The sequence below is a fragment of the Plectropomus leopardus genome, chromosome 12 (assembly GCF_026936395.1).
Source record: "Plectropomus leopardus strain MGB_pleo_1.0 chromosome 12, ASM2693639v1, whole genome shotgun sequence".
Taxonomy (NCBI): Eukaryota; Metazoa; Chordata; class Actinopteri; order Perciformes; family Serranidae; genus Plectropomus; species Plectropomus leopardus.
In genome coordinates, this window is record NC_142187.1 from 34044898 (window position 1) to 34068719 (window position 23822).

General features: G+C 39.6%; 4 protein-coding genes across 5 annotated transcripts in view; 1 reads left to right on the forward strand and 3 right to left on the reverse strand.

The window, feature by feature from the left end:
* Positions 1-5: 5 nt before the first annotated feature.
* On the reverse strand, positions 6-3218 carry LOC121964881 (tripartite motif-containing protein 16-like). The gene has a single exon (XM_042515061.2). The coding sequence runs from the start codon at positions 2539-2541 to the stop codon at positions 799-801; it is 1743 nt and encodes a 580-aa protein (XP_042370995.2). The 5' UTR covers positions 2542-3218; the 3' UTR covers positions 6-798.
* Positions 3219-3366: 148 nt separating this feature from the next.
* epdr1 (ependymin related 1) lies at positions 3367-10927 on the reverse strand. Its single transcript, XM_042497890.2, has 3 exons — positions 10612-10927; positions 7897-8105; positions 3367-6425 (listed from the first exon to the last, which is right to left on the reverse strand). The coding sequence occupies exons 1-3, from the start codon at positions 10845-10847 to the stop codon at positions 6232-6234; spliced, it is 639 nt and encodes a 212-aa protein (XP_042353824.1). The 5' UTR covers positions 10848-10927; the 3' UTR covers positions 3367-6231.
* A 1105-nt stretch (positions 10928-12032) lies between these two features.
* nol7 (nucleolar protein 7) lies at positions 12033-17037 on the forward strand. Its single transcript, XM_088085918.1, has 8 exons — positions 12033-12273; positions 12748-12808; positions 13501-13556; positions 13643-13668; positions 13770-13845; positions 13937-14058; positions 15113-15190; positions 16081-17037. The coding sequence occupies exons 1-8, from the start codon at positions 12089-12091 to the stop codon at positions 16152-16154; spliced, it is 678 nt and encodes a 225-aa protein (XP_087942044.1). The 5' UTR covers positions 12033-12088; the 3' UTR covers positions 16155-17037.
* A 2608-nt stretch (positions 17038-19645) lies between these two features.
* The window catches only part of ranbp9 (RAN binding protein 9), a 30747-nt gene continuing 26570 nt past the window's right edge, over positions 19646-23822 (reverse strand). For both annotated transcript variants that reach the window (XM_088085915.1, XM_088085914.1), the window contains exon 14: positions 19646-23618. In XM_088085915.1, the coding sequence (XP_087942041.1) occupies positions 23488-23618 (131 nt within the window). In that variant the 3' untranslated portion in view covers positions 19646-23487. The remainder of the gene's footprint in view (positions 23619-23822) is intronic.

A 23822-nucleotide genomic window follows, 5' to 3' on the forward strand; every position in this document is an offset into this window, starting at 1 on the left:
AATACTTTGGTTGTGATTGTTTATTCATTATGTAAATCTTCAGTTTATTCACAAATCCAGTCAGCAAAGTCTGTTCAGTAACTCTTTAATTATTCAGTTCATCCATACAATCAGTTTGTGAATGAGTAATTGATAAGAAATGATCTTCTGACTGATTAGAATCACAATAATTATCGATTTATAATAACCCACAGGTCTTACCAAACAGATAAAGGTAGATGTAGATACAGATTTCTTTACGTATTTACAAGCAGAAAGAGTGAAATATCCATAATAAATCAGGTCTGGTGTTTTCTCTCTTCAGACTCATTCAGTGGAAGAGAAACAACAATATACAGATTATCTAAGACTAGAAACTAGAGCCCAGTTAAATTGACATTATTTTCATGCAGAGAAATGTCCGATCAGGGAAATAACCATCATGAGCAGTGAGGGCCTCCACGGCTGAACAGACGCAGGAAGGAGCGCCACCGAAAGAAACTCAAACATTTACATCAAAACTCAGGAGAAGATGTCAAAGTGACGACTATAGTTTCTGACTGACAGCTGATCTGTGCAGTGAAAAGACGCCCGAACAATCAGCCCTCAAGACAAAATAAGAATAAAAACACATGATTTAAATCCTCACCGAAATAATAAAAAACACACATTTTTCCTCTTACCTGTAGTGCTTTTTATCAGTCTAGATAGTTTTGGCAGATAGTTTCACGCCAGAACTATCTGGACTGATTAACAGCACTACAGGTAAGAGGAAAACATGTATTGTTGATTTTGGGATGCTATGTCCCTTCAAATAATTTACATCTTTGTGAGTTTACAGAAGTCAGTAGTTTGTTGTCCATAAGTATGCCACATAAGTCCAGCGTAGAGAGGCTGAGTGAACGTGGTCTGGACTCTGTGGAGGAGAGTCATGGTTTCAGAGACGCTGTAGAAGGACAGAATACCTGCTCTGTGATCCAGGTACACTCCTAATCTGGAGGACCGAGGACCTGAGATGGAAGTTTGGACATTGTTGTACCATAATGTGTATCTGTTATTGTAATACCATAATGCCCAAGATTTGTCATTGCGTCCAAATGTACATTCATTTGAGTTCCCAGCTCTACTAATGTCCTTGTATGCGACTGCCACAATGACACCTCTCCCGCTCCACTCCACCTCCCAGTAACAACGTCCAGTCAGACTCTCTCTGCTCAGGACCTGCCAACAGTCAGTGAATCTGTCCGGGTGACCAGGATAAGACTGCTGATACTTATAAGACTGATCAAGCCCTGAAAACGGATCAAGCAGATCAAGCTCTGAAAACTGACGTGACTTTTGAGCCATTGTAACTTTTTTGTTCCCCTCAGATAATAATAGATTATTGTTTACTGTGTTTGGATCCAGTGTGATTTCACATGAATGTTTTAAGAATCCATCTCTGGTCTTGGGCTCTGGTTGTGGCAGTAAAACATCCACTTCAGTCACTGCCAGTGAGACATTTGTCCATGTCTCCTTCAGAACGTCCTGTAGTTTATCTCTGACTTCTGACACAGCTGCTGTCACGTCCTCAAAGTACCTCAGAGGACGGATGTTGATGCTGGATGACTGTGTGGACTCGCTGAGTGCTGACAGTGAGGTGTAGCTGTGTAGAAACTGGGTGTGATGGTCTGTGTGTGAGAGCTGCTCCAGCTCAGCGTCTCTCCTCTGCAGCTCGCTGATCTCCTGCTGCAGCTCCTCCTCGAGCTCTCTGACCCGACTCACTTCAGTTTGCTGCTGCGATCTGAGCTGCTGCTTCACGTCGGAGCGTCTTCTCACTAGGAGACTGATCAGCTCTATGAAGATCCTCTCGCTGTCCTCCACTGCTTTATCAGCGGAGGCGTTGATGTCCTCCACCTCCTGCTGCAGCAGCTTCACGTCTTTCTGTCTGTCCTGGATTCTCTGCTGGATGTTTAGTCGACTCCCCTCGAGCTCTCTCTGTTTCTCGTCTCTCTCTGCTGCAGCTGACACTGTGTCGTGGCCTTTATGTTGGTCCACGGAGCAGAGATAACAGATACACTGCTGATCGGTGCGGCAGAACATCTTCATCACCTCTTCGTGACGAGAGCAGATGTTGTCCTGCAGCTTCTTGGAGGGCTCCACCAGCTGGTGTTTCTTAAATGTGTCTGATTGATAATGAGGCTGGAGGTGTTTCTCACAGAAAGAGGCCAGACACTGCAGACAGGACTTGTCAGCTTTCAGTTTTCTCCCAGTGCAGACATCACAGGCCACATCTTCATCTCCAGCGTAGCAGAGATCAGCAGGAGCAGCTTCAGTCTTCTTCAGCTGCTCCACCAAAGCTGCTAACATGGTGTTTTTCAGCAGGACGGGCCTCGGGGTGAAGCTCTGCCGACACTGAGGGCAGCTGTAGATCCTCTTCTCGTCCTCTTCATCCCAGAAACCTTTAATACAGTTCATGCAGTAGCTGTGTCCACAGGGAGTCGTCACCGGATCCTTCAGTAGATCCAGACAGATCGAACAAGAGAAGGTTTCTCGGTCCAGCTGAACTCCTTTCTGCGCCATTTCACCTCGTAGCAGTGACTGTGTGAGTTTCACTTTCTCAGAGATTAAACTAGTTTGAGCTCTGATGTAAACAACATGCAGTGAATGAGCCTGTCAGCCTTTTCAAATCACCTCATGTTGGTTACACCCATCTTCAGACTGCAGATCTGAAGGGGAGGGAACAACAGAGTGGAGCTCGCTGTGTGTGAGAGCAGGAAGAGGAGGGAGGGCTCATCGAACTCTGACTCACTCCAGGAAGAGGAGCGCTCTGACAGACACGGTGTTAACAAAAGAGCTCGTTTCTCATGTAGAAACACTGATCACCTCGACTTTTAGGATGTAAATTAGAACCCGGGAGTTTGTGAACCAATTTTAAGAAAAATATGTCCTTTCAGGTGCATTGAAAAGTCTAGATCTTTAAGCTTTTGATACATTTGCAAATTATCTTTATACCTTTCAAAAACATGGTAAGAGGGAAATGAGCAATGAAAAGAAATAACCCCAAAATGATTAAGAAATTAGTCAAAAGTGCCCAAAAATTACCTGAAGTTTTTAAATGGAAAATAACAAGGGAATCACCTAAAAAAGTGCATGAAAATATTCGAATTTTGTGACACGCTCACTGACATGCCTTTTAATAGAAAATGAATTGCATTTTATTAGATTCCAGCCAGTTGCTTAATTGCAAACATGGAAAAGAAGTTCATGTACAGAAAACTATCACGATATTGTGGCTTTGAGACTAGACTCCCTGCTGAGTTTGAAATTTGGGGAAAAAAACATGATTTAAATCTCAAAAAATACACAAACGCATAAATCTCAAAGAAACCCAGAAACCATGATGACTGTGGTTTGTTATTGTGTCATTTATTCTGCCTCAATTATTTCGAGGCACTTCATTTGACTTGAATTAACATCAAACATCCTGCTGTGAGCAAAGAAATCAGCAAACACTCATTAGCATGTGGTCACATGAAACCCCGCTGTTCGCCGTAACGCTGGTAGTTTGGGAATCAACAGAGGCGGGATCAAGGCGGGGTTTTGCAAGTCACAAGAAAGTCTTTGTGCTCAAGTCCCAAGTCAAGACAAGTCACCAATCAAGTCCCAAATCCTAAACTTGAGTTTGAAGTCCTAAAAAAAATCATATTTTAGTCCTAAAAAATGTAAAGCCATTTAATAACTGGGTAATAATGTATTACCTAAAAAAAACAAAAACAAAAAAAAAAACATGAATGCAGTTTAAAATTTTTATTAATTTTTTGAGACATCTTTTTAAAACAAGTTCAGCTGCACTTAATCTTAAAACTAGAATTACTGCCTTGTGGTTGTGCCTCAGGAGATCTCTACAACCAGCACAGTTTCAAGATGAGTGATGCCGATTCAGTATTTGACGAAGGTCACGTTTCGACAAGAATGGCCCTGCTATGAATGAAAATGTTTTAAAACAAATCTGCGTTCATATGATAACATTGTAAGAACAATCCTCGTGTAAACGGATCCACAAAACCAACAGAAAATGCTGTAGTATGCCTGCGGGGTCAGTAGTTGGCGGTATAACTTTGTAATGAAACACCATAGAAGAAGACCAGGTGAATGCGCAAAGTGCAGCTGTGACGTCACCATTCTTACAGGATTCGCACATCGCCAGTTTATACGTGACAGAAGGGGTGACGTTTTCAAAAAAATACACTCTGGAACCTGTTTTCAAAAGTTTGTGTTTTCAGGCCCCAAAAAGGCAGCTGTCGAGTAAATAAAAGGCCAAACCGCAACTAAAGTTTGATGTTTCAGGTAACAACCGTTGCCATGTAAACAGCCCCTCGTATCTGACCAAATGTCCCCCCTTCTGTTCCTGAGATATGACGCTGAGTAACGATGATGTCACCGTTGATCTTGACCTTTTGTACATAAAATGTCATCACTTCATCATTTAATCCTATCAGACAGTTTTGTGAAATTTTGTCATAATTAGTGTAAAAATTCTTCAGTTATGGCTAAAAACATGTTTTATGAGGTCACCTTGACCTTTTGACTTCGACCACCAGATTCTAATCAGTTCATTCTTGAGTCCAAGTGGATGTTTGTGCTAAATTTGAGGAAACTCCCTTAAGGCCATCCTCAGATACCGTGTTCACGAAAATGAGACGGATGCAAGGTCACAGTGATCTTGACCTTTGACCACCAAATTCTAGTATTTTATCTTAAGAGCCAGCTTGAAAGTTTGTGCCAATTTTTTTTTAAAAAATCCCTCAAGGTTTCATTGAGATATCGTATCCACAAGAATAACACAGGTGAGGTCACAGTGACCTTCATCTTTTGACCACCAAAATCTAATCAGTTCATCCAAACAGTCCAAGTGAACATTTGTGCCAAATTTGAAGAAATTCCCTCAAGGCAAAACATTATGGTGTCACAGTGAAGTTGACCTTTGACCTTTTGTACATAACATTTCATCACTTCATTGTGTTATTCTATCAGACATTAATATGAAATGTTGTCATATTTAGCATAACAATTCTGGAGTCATGGCCAAAAACATGTTTTATGAGGTCACAGTGACCTTTCATCACCAACTTTCTTCTCGAGTCTGAGTGGATGTTTGTGCCAAATTCTAGGAAATTACCTCAAGACCTTCTTTGAGATATCGCATTCATGCAATGAAAAAAAACACAAGGTCACGGTTACTTTTGACCACCAGATTCTAATCACCCTAATCACTATACTTGAGTCATAGTCATCGACGTTTGTGCCAAATTTGAATAAATTCCTTCAGGGTTCTCTTGAGATCGGGGTAGGAGTAAAAGGCCGTCTCTTTTGTCTGTTTGTTTTTGTTCATTATAAGTTTTGTAAGGCGCATTTGCTTTAATTTGTGTGTTGTTGTATTTTTTTTTACGTTTGAAATAAAGATTATTTCAGGTATTGCGTTGACGAGAATCGGATGGACGGATGTACAAACAAGTCGAAAAAAAAAAGCCTCCGGCCACAGCGAGGAGGCATGAAAATAAAAGAGCCGCGTAAAAATAGAGCAAGCGTGGTCTGTGTGGTCAGTCAGCAGCTTCGTCCGTTTTTTAACATGTACTCATCATTTAAGGATCCCAAATGAGCGAGTTTGTTCAGTCACAGCTGGAAGGGCTCATTGGTCGGGATAACAACGTTAGCGAATTAGCAGCAAATTAACAAACAATTCCATAAAACACTAAACAAAGACCGAGTCCGAGCTCACTCCCTTTTCATACCGTTTAGTGCACTGTGTTTACCCTGCACCATTTTAATTTGTCGTCTGAATTTTGAGTGTAAAATTTTCTGCAAACGATCCCAAAATGCAATGTGCCAGATTTTTATAGATGCAGAAGCTACACCTGTGACGACGTTTGAGCGCCTGAAAAACAAGGCTTTTTTTTTTTTTTTTTTACAGATTTGCACAAAACTTGAGCAATATTTTCAAAATGTTGATAAAACAAAATTGCGAGATGCATTGCAGATTTTCGAATCGCCTGAAATACCACCTCATGCGAGCGTAAAAACTTTTTTTGGTTCCTAAATTGACGTGTTTCCGTTAGGCGTATTTCATATTCGCAGTCTGAATTTGCACAATTCGAGGGCGGCTGAACTGCTGATTGTCTGCTGTATTAGGAGAAGCGGACGAGGGAACGAGGGAGTGATTTCGGACGCAGCCTCAGAGTGCCGTTAAGTATCTACGGGCGAAGGCGAGCCTCAGCAGGCGGACTCGGCCAGCCTCTCGGGCCGAGCTGACTGACAGGTGCTGGGCGGCGTGAAGACGTCCGGGTCGCTGATGCCCAGCTGCAGGCTGAAGAAGCGGGTGGAGGTGGTGACGCTGCTGTTCCTGGTGTAGGTCTCCTGCACCGGGTAGCAGTCCTTCAGGGTGTAAACGCCCACCCAGGTCTCATCTGGTGGAGAGACGAGCAGACGAGGCGGTTCAGAGAGGAACGTTTTAATCTACCAACAGCTGAGACCTGCTGAGACCTGCTGAGACCTGCTGAGACCCGCTGAGACCTGCTGAAACCTGCTGAAACCTGCTGAAACCTGCTGAGACCTGCTGAAACCTGCTGAGACCTGCTGAAACCTGCTGAAAGCTGCTGAAACTTGTTGGAAGCTGCTGAAAGCTGCTGAAAGCTGCTGAAACCTGCTGAAAGCTGCTGAAACCTGCTGAGACCTGCTGAAACCTGCTGAGACCTGCTGAAACCTGCTGAAAGCTGCTGAAACCTGCTGAAAGCTGCTGAAACCTGCTGAAACCTGCTGAAAGCTGCTGAAACCTGCTGAAAGCTGCTGAGACCTGCTGAAACCTGCTGAAAGCTGCTGAAACCTGCTGAAACCTGCTGAAACCTGCTGAGACCTGCTGAGACCTGCTGAAACCTGCTGAAACTTGTTGGAAGCTGCTGAAAACTGCTGAAAGCTGCTGAAACCTGCTGAAACCGGCTGAAACCTGCTGAAAGCTGCTGAAAGCTGCTGAAACCTGCTGAAAGCTGCTGAAACCTGCTGAAACCTGCTGAAAGCTGCTGGAAGCTGCTGAAAACTGTCTGGCATGAAAGAAGGAACCTCACTGTTGGTTTATTTTAATGTGAAGCAGGAACGCTGCTTACAGCTGCATTTAAATGTCTTTTTACATAAAAACATGTTGACTTTATGTAATGTGGAAGGGTTCACTCTAACGAACCCGCAGATAATTATTATCAGAGTCTGCAGCTAGCAGCTTAACCCTTTGAAACTTGTTTACGAGAAAAGAGAGAGAAGGCAAAGAGCGACAAACCAAAAAAAAGAACCGACCCAAAAATTTACAAGAAATTAGGAAAAAATACAAGAAAATAATTACCTGAAAATTATTTAAAAAAGAGAAAAGGTTGAAAAAAACAAGGAAATCATTTAAAAGAAGAAAAAATTAAAAAGTTAGAAATTATCTTAAAAAAACAAACAAGGAAATTACCTTAAAATCATTTTAAAACAGAAAATCAAAAAGAAAGTTTAAAAAAACAAAGACATGACATGAATAATAAATAAATAAGTAAAATAAATACATGAATAAAAATGCAAAAAATATCACAGAAAATAAATAAGCAAATCAATATGAAAATGAATAAATTGATAAATAAAATGTAAAATTAAATGGGGAAATTAAATAAATATTTGGCATTTTTATTAATTAAATGATGCATTTATTTATTTATATATTTTTTTAATCAGTTATCTGCTGAGAAAATTAACCAAAACCGACATCCGTACTTTCCACTGCGTCTAAATAAGAAAGACGGTAAATTTATTTATTAACCCTTTTGTAACCAGCTGACAGCTGAGATTAAACCTGCAGAAGACCTCGGTGTACATTTGTTTTTTAAATTTAAGAGTGTTTGTGTAAAATCTTACGTTGGCGCGCCGGCTTCCTGTCCGACCACTCCTGAACCTCCACGTTGTCCCCGGGGCCCCCGATGATGTACTGGTCCTCGAAGGTGGAGTTGGACGGGATGTCGAAGGGATCCCAGTCCTCCGTCAGAGCGATCTTTGAGCAGTCTTTGGTCTTCTGGTCAATCTGGAACATCACCCCGCTCTGGTACAGGTAGATGTACTCGAAAAACCTGGAGCAGACGGAGAGAACGCGGGAGAAGTGAGACGGAGAATTTAACCCTTTGGGACCACTTCAATATCACACGCTTGTATCGCTCTGCACACAAAACGCATTTTCCTAAATCAAGATTTACAAAAGTCATACATTAACAATATTTTCACCTTTGAGTTATTTTTAACCAATATCTCTCCTAATCCTAAATATCAAATATGCATTAATTTTCAGAATTTTAACCCTTTGAATGTCAGGTTTTTGACACAATGCCACAGAAAAATGTGCTTTTTCAAAATCAGGCTATAAAAAATATCCTACATTAATATGCCCACCTACTCTCACTGAGTGTTTAAAAAATCAACATCACTCCTAATCACAAATATGAAAGGCTTATTCATTTTTAGAATTTTAACCCTTTAAATGCCAGGTGTTTTCTCACAGTGCCACTATGTTTTAAGATGAAAAACCCCCAAAGCAAAACGGAAAAAATGAATTATTTTCAATATACTACATGCAAACGAGCTTTTTTAAAATGATCACTGCCTGAGATATTTTAATGATTGACTGCAACACTGATTGTGACAGTGCAGATAGTGGAAATAGCATGTATTTCTCCATATGCCAAATACGCTTTGATGGCTGTGGGATCAAAAATTGCAGTTTGATGTATGGCACATTATTTTGTGTATCCACAGTGTATTTTAGACTTATTGTTGCAGCTGAGCTGGAAATTACAAGATCAAACAAAATCTTGCCAAGATTTTTACCATATGCATAAACACAGACAAAATTATAAAAAAAAGAACAAAAAAGACTATTGTAAAGTGCATAAATTGCACCAAACCGTTCCAAAGGGTTAACAATGTTTGTAAAGTACTGGTATTGAGTATCTTTGTTTAAACCTCAGATATATTGTGATAACATTGTTCTCACCAGCTGTTTTGTCACCACAGAGTTGGACAAACAGTGAAAAATCACTGAATACTGGAAAGACTTTCCTGGACTGGAAGACTTTGGGGCTGAGGGGTGTCCACATACTTTTGGCCGTGTACTCTGTAAAACATGCGGCTGTCACATCGCAAACTAAACAAACCAAAGTCGATCAGCAGCATTTGTCCTGCCAGATTATTTCTCAACTGCAGACTTCAGTCCCGGCAGAGACTCACTGTTGGTTTATTGTTGCAAAACTGCAGCAGCGAATAACAAAAATGAACAGGCAGCTAACGGGAGTCTGCTGCAGCTGCTACCAGCTGATAACACTATTCAAATGTTCAATTCAGTTCGACGAAATAAAAAGGAACAAACTTTTTTTAAAAACTGAAAATAGCAACAGTGCAGACAAAATGTTAATAATAATAATGATAATAATAATAATAATAATAATAATAATAATAATAATAATAATAATTATTATTATTATTATTATTATTATTATATCAGTAATAATAATAACTTTTTGAGTCCTGCTTTTGTAATATTTTTGTGTTGCTTTAGTTTTTTCTTTCTGTTTCTAGTGCTACAGAAACGACTTATTCTTTATTTATTGTATATTTACTTGTGCATTTGATCATATGCTGTAAATATGGTATATGATTTTAAATCATCTTTTCATCTTTGCGCCTCTCATCTGCACTTTGATCATTTTAGTGATTTGGTTTTTAAAAAATAATTTATTGACTAATTTAACCTTTTATATCTTATCTCTTTACTCTTTAATGTAAATATGTGTCCTTATTATCCTAATAATAATATTATTTTATATTGTATTATTTAATAACTTAATATTATTTACTATATGATTTTTATAATATTTTATTGCATTACGCTTACATTTTCTAAATATTTATTGGTTGAGTACTTTTTTTTAATAACTTCGCTTCATTCTTGTTGACCTTTTGTATACACATTTTGTTCTTGCCCTTTTTGTTTAACTGTTCTCGACCTTTCTCTGTTTGGCACATTTGTTGATGTTTGTTTGTTTGTTTGTTTGTTTGTTTGTTTGTTTATTTTTATTCCCTGAGTTCCTGCCTTTGCTTTGTTTGTCGAAGCACTCTGTAAACAACTGTTTATAAGGTCCTATATAATAAATATAACCATAATAATACTAATAAAAATAATAATAATAGAAGTAAATGAACAAATACAATAATGAATTTTTTAAAAAATGAATACATGAATAAATCATTAAAAATACATTAATAAATAGTTTTGATTTTTTGTTGTTGTTTTTGTTTTACATAATGGAAAGCACAAAGAGGATAAAAAATACATGTGGTTGTGGCAGAAACCTGTATTGGCTTAAATGAAAAACCACACCCAGAAAACACACAAAATAAATAAATAAAACAAAACAAAACAAACAAACAAACGAAAGGCACATCCCAGCCACCCCGCTGCTCTGATAAATAAAGAACAGTCCCTTCTGTCGGTAATTATTTAGCTTTAATATTTCACATATTTCAGCCTCGTTATTTGATCAGACATTGACTCTGCAGAGAACATTAGGATATTTCAGGACTCACTTCTGACACGGGGTGTGCTTCTTGTGCTGCTGCAGGACTCGGATCCTCTGGTTCAGGCCGTCGTAGGAGACCGCGGCCCGTCTGTTCCTGCCGGTGCTGTGGTCGTACTGCACCCAGCGGCCCTCCCACTGCAGCGGGGCGAGGCACGGCCCGGCCGCCGGGGACACGCTCCGCCCGAGGACGCCGAGGACAGACGCCCCGGCGGCGGCCAGAAACACGAGCAACAGTCGGTGCATCCCGTCTGTAGGTACCGGAGTCCCGTTAGCTGATCCCGTTATTATTGTTGATAAGCTGCACCTGCTGCAGAAAAGCTCGCGAGAGTTGGTCGTAAAAGACGCTCCGGGTATGGTTTTCAAAATAAAAGCTTGTATGACATTTTCAAATATTGGAATAAAAAAAGCAAAACAAAACAAAACAAAACAAACAAAAAAAAACAAACAATGTCACTCAGAACTTAAATCAGGTAAAGTAAACCAACAGCAACTGCAGAAAATAACAGAAAATACAACTATTTAAATACATAAAGGAAAAGGGAAGAGAAAGTATGATATGAGTTTTAAAGATACTGCATGAATAAGAGTTTAAACTTTTTATAATTTTCTGAAATACAACTGTTACGCAATTCTGCTTGATTTAACAATAATAAGGCATTTATTAAATTCATTACATTAAATTAAACTTTATATTATAATGAACTACTTTTTTATTTACATTTTGTATAAGGCGGAAACTAATGATATTATAATGATTATTATTTCTTTTTATTTGTTATTATGGATTAATCAGCGGATTAGTTTTCTCTATTTATTGCTTGGTTTGTTAAGATCTGAAAATACTGAGAAATGACATTAAAATCAATCAGTTCCCAAAATAAAGACGTCACTTTTTTGGTGACATATTTTAAATGAGACATAGAATAAAGTGATTTTATCTCATTTTGTTAAGTTCAGATTTTTTTTTCTGACAGAGGCATGTGTTGAGGGCAAGCTGTTTTTGAAGGAATGCTTTCTTTAAAAATTGCGGGTAAATTAAAAAACAAAATATAAATACAGCCATTTTAATTTGTATGCCCCTCCCCTAAGGCAAAATAATAAAAAAATAAAGTCCCTCCCTAGTGTTTAAAAACTATTTGACTTTATTGCAACCCCACCCCCATAAATAACGAACAGTCCCTAACAAGCCAACTAGGATAAAATATTAAATATTAATAGCAGTTCCAGTCAAATTTCCCCATATATATATAAAAGAAAACAAAATAATACAGTTACTCTATGTCAAACTGTGTTACTTACTTACACAATAATTTAAAAAAAACAAAAACCTAAATAATTAATTAATCTAGAAATAAAATAACATTTAACGGCTTATTTCTCCGGTTGTGAGTCTCTGCTCAGCCGCTAGAGGGCAGACGTTCACGTTCACGTTTTGTCTGCGTCATCGCGTACCGCTGCGTGATGACGTCTCCACACCAGCCAACATGGCGCAGAAACAACGTGGGAAAACAACCTCGGCGTCAAAAACGGCGGATCCCGAAAAAAATGCAGAAAATATCAATTTAGTGTTGGAGTCCAGCGACGATGAGACGCCGGAGGAGGTGACCTTTGAAGACTCAAAGGCTGCGGCTCTGCGGAGCATGAAACAGGCGCTGGACACAGCCAGAAGGTAGCTAATGCTACTTCCGTTCAACCAAACTCCATTCAAAATACTCTGTTTTTCCGCGTTTTCGTGTTAATTTACAGAATAAATACACGTTAAAGAGTCTTTAATTGCATATTCAGATTTTTTATGGAGCATTTTACTCATCGGCATGAATATTCATCACTAAGCATCTCATTATTTGAATAAAAATACATGTAATCATTTCTTAATTACAAAAAAATACCTAATAAGTCGATGGATTTTTGCAACGAGGTGCTGTTTTGGACTGCATGTGTGCCATGCCGATATGACGTGTCGCTTCAAGATCATTATATCATGTTAAAATTTGGGGCCTGCACTTTTTGCGTGTGACCAAATTTCGCTGTATATGACATTTTATTAAATTGATTTGGTGCGACGATCCGTCTGCTGCCATAAAACAGTTTAACTTTAAACCAGGTAAACAGTAATATCAGGTAACATTTGATGTGTTTGCAGAGAAAAAGAGCTGCTGAAAGAGAAGAGAAGGAAGAGGCAGGAATTATTCCAGGAACAGAAGGTATGTGACTGTGTTTTAGTACCATAAATGACCAGTAAGGGACTGTTCGTTATTAAACGCATCATTAAACTTCGAATTAAGCACAGGTGATGCCTGGCTCAGTGGTATGGGCGCTATTAATAGCCACCTCCGTGCGTATTGGTCGCGCGCAATGACAGGTGTTTTGTTGCAAAAACCTCACAGGAGTGAGACAGTTTGTAAAACTGCTCCAGTTGCAGCGGGCTGTCGGACATGTCCACGCTGGAGCGGGCTGTCGGACATGTCCACGCTGGAGCGGGCTGTCGGACATGTCCACGCTGGAGCGAGCTGTCGGACATGTCCACGCTGGAGCGAGCTGTCGGACATGTCCACGCTGGAGCGGGCTGTCGGACATCAGCTGTTTGGTCCGGATAATGAAATGCTGTGGCTGTCAAACACTCAGCTGTTCTGAGTCAAAGTCCTTCACTGCATTTGGTTCACTGCGGAGCTATTCTTATTATTATTGGCTGTTCGTGTTGTCGTCATTCCGTCGACTTTGTCTCATATATAAATCGTGGAAAAGTTACATTGTGATTGATATCGTTATCGTTTTATCGCTCAGCCCTACCTCTGGCCACAGCTACCGCCGGTTCAGAGGCATAAAAATAGATATTTAGAAAAAGTGGCCAACTAAATAATGTGAAATAAAGCTTCGTCACTGCTGTTTCTCACAGAAAAGAAAACTCTTACCGGCTGACGTGTTGGAGGAAATCGATTCAGCTCCTTCAAAGTAAGTTTAGCGGCCTCAGTGATCGTTTTAATTTGATATATTTTTTGTCTTTGCTCAGTGAAGATTTAAACCTGTTTTTTTTACAGGAAGCAGAAACAGTCTGAGGATGAAGGTAAATTTCCTCTCCGTCCTGTTTTTGTGCATTAAAATCGCAGCAGCAGAATGAGCTGCAGATCCGTCTGATCTGTTTCCTCTCATCGTGTCCTCACGCAGCTGAAGAGGACGACGAAGAGGACGAGACGAGGACGAAGAAAAAGAAGAGCAGCGGAAAACTGGCACGAGTCCGAAAGTATGTAAATGTCTTTTGTTTAATTGAATGAATGACGTCGACCGTCGTCTCACACGTTTTACCTCACCGAGAAAACTGCGGTGTTTGTCAGTCTGAAGGGGAACTACACGGTGCGGACGGTGAAGGAGCGAGCGGCTGCGTCCTTCCAGCAGCAGGCGGCTCAAGATTTCCTCCAGTCCAGACTGTACGGACCCGGAGGCCGCAGGACCACGAGTAAGAGAGCGCCGTCAAACGCTGCAGCGTTAATTTAGAGCGATGGTGGAGTCAGGCCTGTTTTTTTACAGGGAGATGGATTTCTTTTACACTCTGGGTGTCCTTCTGAGCTTTTGCCTTATCATTTTCACAATTTAATTTAATTTATTATTAATTTATTTTTTAGTATTTTCCACCTGATGATGTCATTTTCTGACATATTTGGCATATAAAGAAAATACGTGCGATTTCCACAAGGTCATGATGCTGCTGATCACTGACGCGTTCCAGACTGATGAAGTAAAAGATACTTTGCATGTAGTATTTTGATGTGCTAAAAACAAAATGCCATCACGACAAAAAGGGGTTTAAATTAAAGGCTTAAAATTTTAAAAAAAAAAAAAAAAAGGAATATTTGATAGCAGTATTAGTGTGTGTATTTGACACTGCACAAAAATAATAATGTATAAAAATCTGTTTTGTTGCTAATTATTGATATATCCCAGGCTGTGATAATACATATATATATATATATATATATATTTTTTTTTTTTTCCCTATCTAAACACATAGTGGCATTGTTACCAAAACTGGCATTTAAAGGGTTTAAAGCCTGAAAATTGATGAATATTTGATATTTACAATTAGGACTGATGTTGGTTAAAATAATAAACCCAAAGAAAGTAAAACATTTCACGCAGACAGTCGGGTGGTACTGGGAGACAAACTATGTTGCTTTCGTTCTTTTCACTGAATATTTAGTGAAATAAAAATACAAATTCAGACCTCTCTGTCAGCCGTCACTGGATGTGAATATCGCTGCTGTTTGTTACTTTTTTAAACGGAAAAACGGTCTTTTAAACGCTGCGAGCTACACTCTGTGGCAGAAGTCTGTAAAGACGATGATCTGTCTCAATTTGAGCTTCGCTACAGTGACGTCCCGTCTCTTCGCACGCAGGCGTCCTCTCTGCGGGACTCCAGCCGCGGAGACGTCGGGGACATCCACAGCTCGCGGTCTGATTTTTAGCATAAAATGGGCTTAACGTAATCACACTTCCTGTCTTTCTGCTTCCAGATAACGAGCTGCTCTCCCTCCTGAACAAGACGGGGAGGAATAAAAGTGCCGCGGTGCAGTTTGTCAAGAAAGACTGGGGTGAGTTCAGCAGAATAAAACTTTAACCCTTTAAACCCGACGATTTCTTCAAAAACACGGGGGGAAAAATGAAATTAGTAAAAAGATACTAGATAATACCCTGAAAATGAGCAGAAACACAGAAAAAACTAAATGAAATGTGCTGAAAAAGAGAAAACGTAAATGTTTTTCTATAACATTGTTTTTAAATACATAATTATAATAATTCTATATAACATCAGTATAGTTTTTTTGAAATTTCTTCCCTGTTTTTCTAATATTTTTGTAATTAAATGCTCTGTCCTTTTAAAAAAAAAAAATTCTGGTCATTTTTTTCTGAATGGATTTTTTTCTTTTGGGTTAACCTTTTTTTAAAATTTGATATTACTTTTTTTTAAATATTAAATATTATCTCAACACCTCTTGTCTGCACTTTTGCTATTTTTAATGGTGATTTTTATTTAAACTTTTTCATCTTTTGGTAATTAATGTTACCTTTTATATCTTCTCTTTACTCTCATGATATTATTTTTTATATTTTATTGCTCCGTAAAGCACTTTGATTTAGTCTTTTTTTGTCAGGTTTTACTAATTTCTTGCAATTTTTGGGGCATTTCTTGCCGAGTTGCTAATGTTTTTTTTCCTCATGTTTTTGAAAGACATCAGGCTTCGAAGGGTTAAACAGCTTCTGAAAAGCATCTGAACGTAACACAGAAACCACAGATGTTAATGCAGGTTTGAAAGGGTTAAACATGCATACGAGATATTTGTGTGTACGATGTGTCCCAACGCCACGCTGGCCTGAACAGTGTGCAGATACTCACTCACGTGTCTTCCATGTCCTCCGTGTCCTCCGTCTCCTCTGTCTCCTCCGTGTCCTCCGTCTCCTCCGTCTCCTCCGTGTCCTCCAGCCGCTGGCCAGAAAGCCAAAGCAGAGAAGCTGAAGAAGAGATGGATCCACAAGCAGCAGATTCCCTCCAGCTGAAAACCCGAAAACCTCCCGAAAACCTCGACCCGGGCCGGGAGACGCTCGCCGCCTGAGCAGCACACGCTCTGCTGCTCTCTGTACACTGAACTCAAACACGCAACAATCAGGACGGACCGTCAGAAACACGGAGGGGGACGCACTGTGGACCACAGAGACTCACTCACCGTGGACGCCTGATTACACACCTTTTCTGCTGCTTTAACCCTTTGAAAAATGACTAATTGGCCTGATTTCTCTCCCAAAAATAAATGGGAAGAATGCAGTGAGCTACTAAAGAAGAAATTACCCAAAAATGAGAACATTTCTTAAATAAAAAAACAAGAAAACTAACTATAAATAAGCAAATAAAAATGTGAAATTACCTGAAAAAGTACTTCAAAATTCAGTTAAATTGTTTTAAATATATTATTGTGATCATGGACATTTCTCTCTGTTTTTTCAGGACATTTTTTCTGTAGCTTTATTTTTCGGGACTTTTTTCCTTACTTCAAACATTTTTTGGGACTTTTTCCCTAGCTTTTTTTTTTTTTGTTTGACTATTTTCTCTATTTTTTGTTGTTTGTTTTTTTTTCCTTAGACTTAAAGTACATTTGAACATTTTCTCTTAGATTTAAACTATTTAATTTTTTTTTTTTTTTTTACATTTTTTCCCCCTAAATTTGCTTATTTCTCACAGTTTGGAGAACACTTCCTGTTCAGTTGCTCACTGACTTCTCTTTATGTCTCGGGGTTCAGAGGTTGAAATATCTGAACTGGGAGGTTTCATCTGTTCCTGAAGGAGCAGAAAATGTAAATATACAGTTGTTGAGTGTTAAAGGTGTTTTTTGCTCTGTTTTCTGTAAAATGATTATTAATAAAAGCTCGTTGTTAAATCTTTAAATATTCTTTCAAGACTGATCGGGACGAAAGCTCAGAAAAAACTAATACCTTCGTATGTTATTTGAACATTTTTTTAATAGTCAAACTACTTTTTACAAAGTCAAAAACAGACCTCAAGCAATTTTGGGGGCGCCTGACTGCTGTATTTTCTCTTTTATTTTTTTGTCACTGGATTCAGAAGAAGCTCGAGTGTCAGTGAAAAACAGGTATTCCAATATTTCTGTACGTCCAAACAGCGTTTGACTGAGATTCTCCACTTTACGTGACATTTTCTCGGTTTGCTCGGAGGCATAAAGCTGCCGGGTTAGTGAGGGGAAAATCTACTTTAGCTACCAAAAAAAAAAATCAGTTAAAGTGTACGCTGTATTTATCATATTTTCACCGCTTTATCTTTCCGTCTGACGGCCTGATCTGGTGAAAAAAAGCTGTTTTTTTCGCTGAAGGCGGGAGCTGCTGCTGCGTCAATAAATCCGTTTGTGATATTGAGACTTTCGTGAATCCAAACTAACACAAAAAACAAGGAAAATAAACAACCCTTATTATATTAGGGCCCGCTTTAATGTTACACCACTTGTATCGCTCTGTGCACAAAATTATTTAGGCTATAAAAAAATGTATATATTAATATGATTTTCTATTTTCAAATCGTTTTTTTTTAAATCAACATCAGTTCTAATCATATCAAATATGAATTCATTGGCAGAATTTTAAATGCTAGATTTTTGTCATGATGCCACTGTGTTTTCAGATGAAATTAGTCTTTTTCCAAAACAGTACGTGCAAATTGATTATTAATTATTTTTTAAAAGTATTATGACAGTCTGGGATATGTCAGTGTGTGAGTGTAGCTGCTGACAGTCTGGGATATGTCAGTGTGCGAGTGTAGCTGCTGACAGTCTGGGATATGTCAGTGTGCGAGTGTAGCTGCTGACAGTCTGGGATATGTCAGTGTGTGAGTGTAGCTGCTAACAGTCTGGGATATGTCAGTGTGTGAGTGTAGCTGCTGACAGTCTGGGATATGTCAGTGTGTGAGTGTAGCTGCTAACAGTCTGGGATATGTCAGTGTGTGAGTGTAGCTGCTGACAGTCTGGGATATGTCAGTGATCAGCAGCTACATTGACTGTGACAGGTCACCTAGTGGAAATAGCATGTATTTCCTCCATATGCCAAATATGGTCAAAATGACCTCATCAGGTGGAAAATAGTCAAAATGACAAATTCAGAGTCAAAAGCCCAGAATGACACCCAGAAATAATACAAGTCCTGTTTTTCTGCTCTGATGGCTGTGGGATCAAAAATGTCAGTTTGAATGGGTTTCAGTGGACATATACATGAACACAGCGCATGCGAAAAGCGTATAAAATGTTATTTTTGTTTATTGTCTAATTCTTCTTTAGATTTTGTCTGATCTCAGTTTGGCATTGACTCTTATAGTTGCAAAAATAAAGTCTTCTTTGTAAACTCTGCTTTTAAAAGGTGCTACATTTTACAGTCATTATATTAAAAAGTTATAATTGTAAAATATTCTGCGTAGTGCACATTTTTGTTGAGAATGAGTTGCATTTCATAAAAAAGTAACAGCAGAGATCATTAAAATATCAAATTTGGCCTCAAAAATCTGGTGTTGCTCAGACTTTCATGTTAGTCAGAGCTCTGCAAACTCACGCAGCATTTTTCCTCACGATGTTTTTCATGGCACAACAACTGCTGGGTTTTAAGGTGGACTTTTGCTCTCAGGCTTCATATGTGGGTTACTATGTTCAGAATGAATAAAAATACTTTGCAGGATTATCTTCGCAGACATCATTTAGGATTAAACTGGACTCTGAACAGCCTCAGAGTCCATGGATTCAGCGGGAAGCAGGACGGGAGTCAGACCTCAGCTCCAGGCGTCATGCAGCAGCGGCGTCATGAGGCCGGAGCATCTGAGGCTTCAGCCCTCGTGTTTTATAAATAGCCTCACATCGCTCTCTGCTGACTGAGGAAATGTGCAGGAAGAGTTTGTCCCCCATGATGTGTTCAAGGATAATTTCTGTCTTTGCAATTTCTAGCTACAATTAATAATGTATTTCTCATCAAAAATTTAAAAAGAAAACAGTTTAAAGAAAAAAGAAAATCACCAAAAGTTTTGAAAAATTACTTTAAATTTTAAAGGGGGAAAAAGACAAACATTTTTCAGAGGAAAAAAAAAGAATTTTCAGTGGGAAAATAAAGGTAAAAAAAAAAATTAAGAAAAAAAAATGACCAAAAGATTAAAAGATTCGAAAAGATTAAAAAAATCATGAAAAAAATCACCAACAATCTTAAATAAAAAAATGACTAAAACTTTAAAAGAGAGTGAATGTTGCCAGTTTTTTAAACTCACCAAAATTTGGTAACAATAATAATCACTTTAAAAAAAAAAGAAAGAAAACAAATCACCTAGTTTTTTAAGTCACCAAAAATGACCCATTAAAAAAAAGTTTTAAAAATCACCATTTTTTTAAGGAAAATATGCCTTCCCCGCACACAGGATCACCAGTATGGAAGTCATAGTTTCCTTACATTTGTCCGAGTTAAGCCCTCAAATCCTAGAAACGCTCCTGTCATGCAGCATCCAGACAAGTGCCTTCATCATTTGTCATTTTTAATATAAATCTTTTTCACCCTCACACAAATTGCACTTTTTTTTTCTCCAAATGGACACACAGTCAGCAGTGGACAACTTACTGTTTGACATCTTCCTTATACACCGTGAACTGGCTAAAAGAAGGAGAAACAAAAAGAATAAAATAAGAGACATCTAACTTGATCTTACCACCACTTTACTATGGCATGCATAGGTTTCAGACCTTACTCAGAGAGACAACAGACACTTTGTCTAAGAAGTTTTCTAAACGATGCCGTGACTGCTCATCCGAAAAAAACACAACAAAAAGAGAAACAAACCAAAGTACAGAAAAGCTCGGCTCAGCCCGGGAAAACTGGAGGAGAGGATGGGCGTCGTGTCTCGCGAAAGCCTCGCGGTCCAGTTTGTCTGCACGTGGCGCGCACGAACACGCTTCAAACACGCGGCTGCGACGGCGTCTTCCCAAACTTTTTGGTTGTTTATTTTGCAGATGTCAGTCCTGTTGACAACACTGAGTGATTTTTTCATTTTTCCCGCCAATGCTTTGAGCACGAAGACACGCACGAGAGAATTAGCAGGTGACAAAACTGAGACCTGATGGGTAAAGGACGCGCGCCGCTGAGGGATGATGGGTAGGTGGCGATGAGCAGACACGAGGGCTTTTCACACCTGAATGAATCTGGACAGCAGCTTCCGGAGACAGAAACGAGACAGCAAAGTGCTACCGGGAGCAGCGGGGGTCTGAAGGCGAATTACCGCGTGAGCCAGTCCGTTAATTAGCGGGCAAACTGCAAAACAAGCAACAAGTTTCACCTCTGCTGCCCAACATTAACCCTTTGAGACCTGAGCAAACTGGCCTGAATCATTTAAGGAGTCAATGAGCAATTTAAGAAGAATCAACCACAAAATTGGCAATTAAATAGTCCAAAAAGTACAAGGAAATTAACAAGCACACAAAAAAACTCAATGGGAAAGAAAACAAACAAACAAACAAAAAAACAACTAAAGTACCGGAGAATAAGCACAAATAAAACTGGAAAGAAAAAAGAAAGAAAAGTAACAGAAAATAATCACTAAAAGCTCAAAGGGAAAGAAAAAAGACAAGAAAATTACCTTTACAAAAAGTGCTTAAAAATTATAATAATTTTGTAAAATTATGTTAAATATAGAATTATGATCATTAAATATATCTTTTCGGGGATATTTCCCTTTTTTTTGTTTTTTTTTTAAATTCTAAATCTATTTTTTTGTGGGACATTTCTTGTTAAGCTGCTCATCGGCTGTTTTTTTTTTCAATGTTTTGGATAGAAAATCAAGTCAATTTTCTCACGGTTCAAAGGTTTAAATACTTGTGAAAGGTGTTTAAACGCAGCACAAAAAAAGTCGACAGGGTTAAAGCGAACTGAAATTAAAATTCTTTTTTGCAAGGAAATCAGCAGAAATTATCTTCGTGTTTGATTTGACAGTGCACTGAAAACAAGAATTTATTTCCTATGTGAATTTTTGGTAACGACTGTTGATGTATTTACTGGTAATCTGATTATTAACACAGCCAGTTAAGGATCTGAGGGGCGACTTTGTGAGCAGTTTCTTTGTGCGGTGGTTCCCAAAGTGGGACCGTAACAATGCCGAGAGGGACGCCAGATTTAACTCCATCTTGTAAACTGGAAATTTGCACACATGCGAGATTTCATGAAAAAAAACAAAGGCACAAAGGAAGTCCATTAATTATTAATTCATTTAGGGGCCGTGGTATCTTTCTGTTGTACATCAAAAGACGTCCATTCGGAGGCTTTAAGGTGAGACATTGTCTCTAAAAATATGCCCAAAAATATCGTGATCTTTCTGTGCACAAACTGAGTGAAGATCTAAAATTTCAGCTCGACTTTAAACCAAATGCAGAGCTCGTTTAGAGGCAGATTTTACAGCAGCTCGGTTTTTTGTTGCTTGTTTTTCTGGTCTGAGTCTCAAAAGCCCGTCGCTGCGTCAAAAAAACAAAAAACCAAACAAAAACAAAAAAGTCCACCTGTAATCGAGGCCCGGGGTCGGTCGGCTGCTTGCTTCCTGTTTTAAACCGAGGAGGAGGAACAAAGGGACATTTCGGCTCCTGAGTTCTTTGTGAATTAAGGATTAGCATAGACATCGATACGAAAATAAAGTTAACGTTTGCATCAAACCTGCTGTGCAGCTGGGGGTTTTTGGGGGGAGTAACAGGTAAAAATGGGGTCAGAGATCATCGCAGGGTTCCTCTTTCAGAAATTTCATTCTTTTTAAAATTTAGCTCAGCTGTAGCGACAGTTTTCTTCACAGCGAGTACAATATGTGAAATAAAAGCTCTAAAACGTGTTTCAGTTCAGTTCTGTTTCCTAAAATCTTACAGACCTGAAAATGGTCAAATGTATCTGCTTTCCGGCCTGCGTAGGAACCCGAGTCGACAAAAAAGGAGACGTAAAAACTTGCACAGACTCGGAACAACCAGCGCGCTTCAGGAGTCACCGGCGTCGGTACAAATCATTAAAGGATTGCTTTTTTTTTCAATTATTTCCTTCCATTTGATAACTAAATATCTCACTCTATTGATATAATTCCATTTTGTTAAATTCATATATAAACGTTAACATGTACACACGCTCGTCACTGGTAATCGGTGGAATCGGGACCTTTATTATAATAAGTGGAACTTGCTCTTGCTGGCGCTCAACAAATATACTGTGAATGCAAGTAACAATAATTAATATAATGATAATTATAATAATAATAATAATAATTGTCGTCGTCTGCACCATGCCTTGTAAACCTGGAAAAAACTAAAAACAAAACAAGAGCCAGGTAACCGCCCCTCCCCAGTCCCCCCCCCCACGCTCCGCCCATGAAAAACAAAAACAAAAAGATTAAAAACAACGTTGAGTCGAGACTGCAGATTCTCTCTGGCTTCCTCAGAGTCCCGAGTCCACATGCGTCACACAGATCTCCGCCGATGTCCTGAAGTCAGTTGAGGGTCGGGCGGGGGTCGGTGCACGGGGTGACGGGCGGGTGGGCTGTCGCTAACGGAGCCTTGGGCGCTCGAGCCTCGGTGGAGACGCTCTTTTCAATCCTGTTTTTCGGCGTCAGCCTGCGTCCGTGTTCGTGATGAGTGTGTGTGCGCACGTTTGCCTGGTCAGCAGCCAGGTCTACGGGGACCACGTTAAAGGGTGGTCGGCCATGGCGGTCACTTGTCTGTTTCTTTTATGATGTTTTTTTTTCTATTTATATTTAACCGGGGCGTTTTTTTCCTTTTTTTATTTTGGTTTTTTTTTTTAAATCAGTCTGACGCCCCGGTTTGGTGCCGCCAGCAGGTACACGGTGGGAGGGGCTGGGTATCTGCGGCGAGTCCACACGTGTTCGGCTCTCCGGGTTATTTTCAAGTCGGCTACTCCTGGTTGGCGTCCCCGCTGTCAGCCAGGATGACGCAGACGCAGCCTGGCGGGGCTGGAGGTGGCGGTATGCGAGGCCAACCAAGGTGGAGGTGTATTTTCATATTTACGATGGAGAGGGAGGTGCTGCGTGTGTGTGTGTGTGTGTGTGTGTGTGTGTGTTTTAAATGTTTGCGGTGTGTGTAAGCCGTCTAAAGATCTGCCCAGAAATGACCTCTGATCCTCGGCGGTGTTCGTGAACAAGCAGAACAGGAAGCGAGTGAGGTGGTTAACTTTCTACTACTTGTTATCGTGCAGAGGAGCGTCTCCTCGGCTAATAGGACTACACTGATGGAGGAGGTGGGAGGAGCCATTTCTGGACAGATCCTCAGAGTCCGTGTGTGTGTGTGTGTGTGTGTGTGTGCGTGCGTGCGTGCGTGTATACAAAGGGCTAGTGCAGGTAATCGTCCACAGAGGCGAAGGCGCAGGATCCGCTGCCAGTTCGTGCCATGATGGCGAGGCACTGGGCGGCCTGACCCACGGCCTGGGCCAGCGGGGGCTGCTTCGGCAGGTTATGAGTCTCTGGAGAGAAAAAAAAGGCAGAACGGGAACAAAAATGTCAAAAATGTGAAAAGCGTCATTGGCTATCGTGAATTTCTTGCAATTTGTGGGGCATTTCTTACAGACGTACTTGCCTTGTAAGGTAACGTAGTGCCTTTTAAGCCATGTCTTAAAAGTAAAATCTAATTTTTTTTCTCAGATTTCAAAGGTTAAAATGTACGTGAA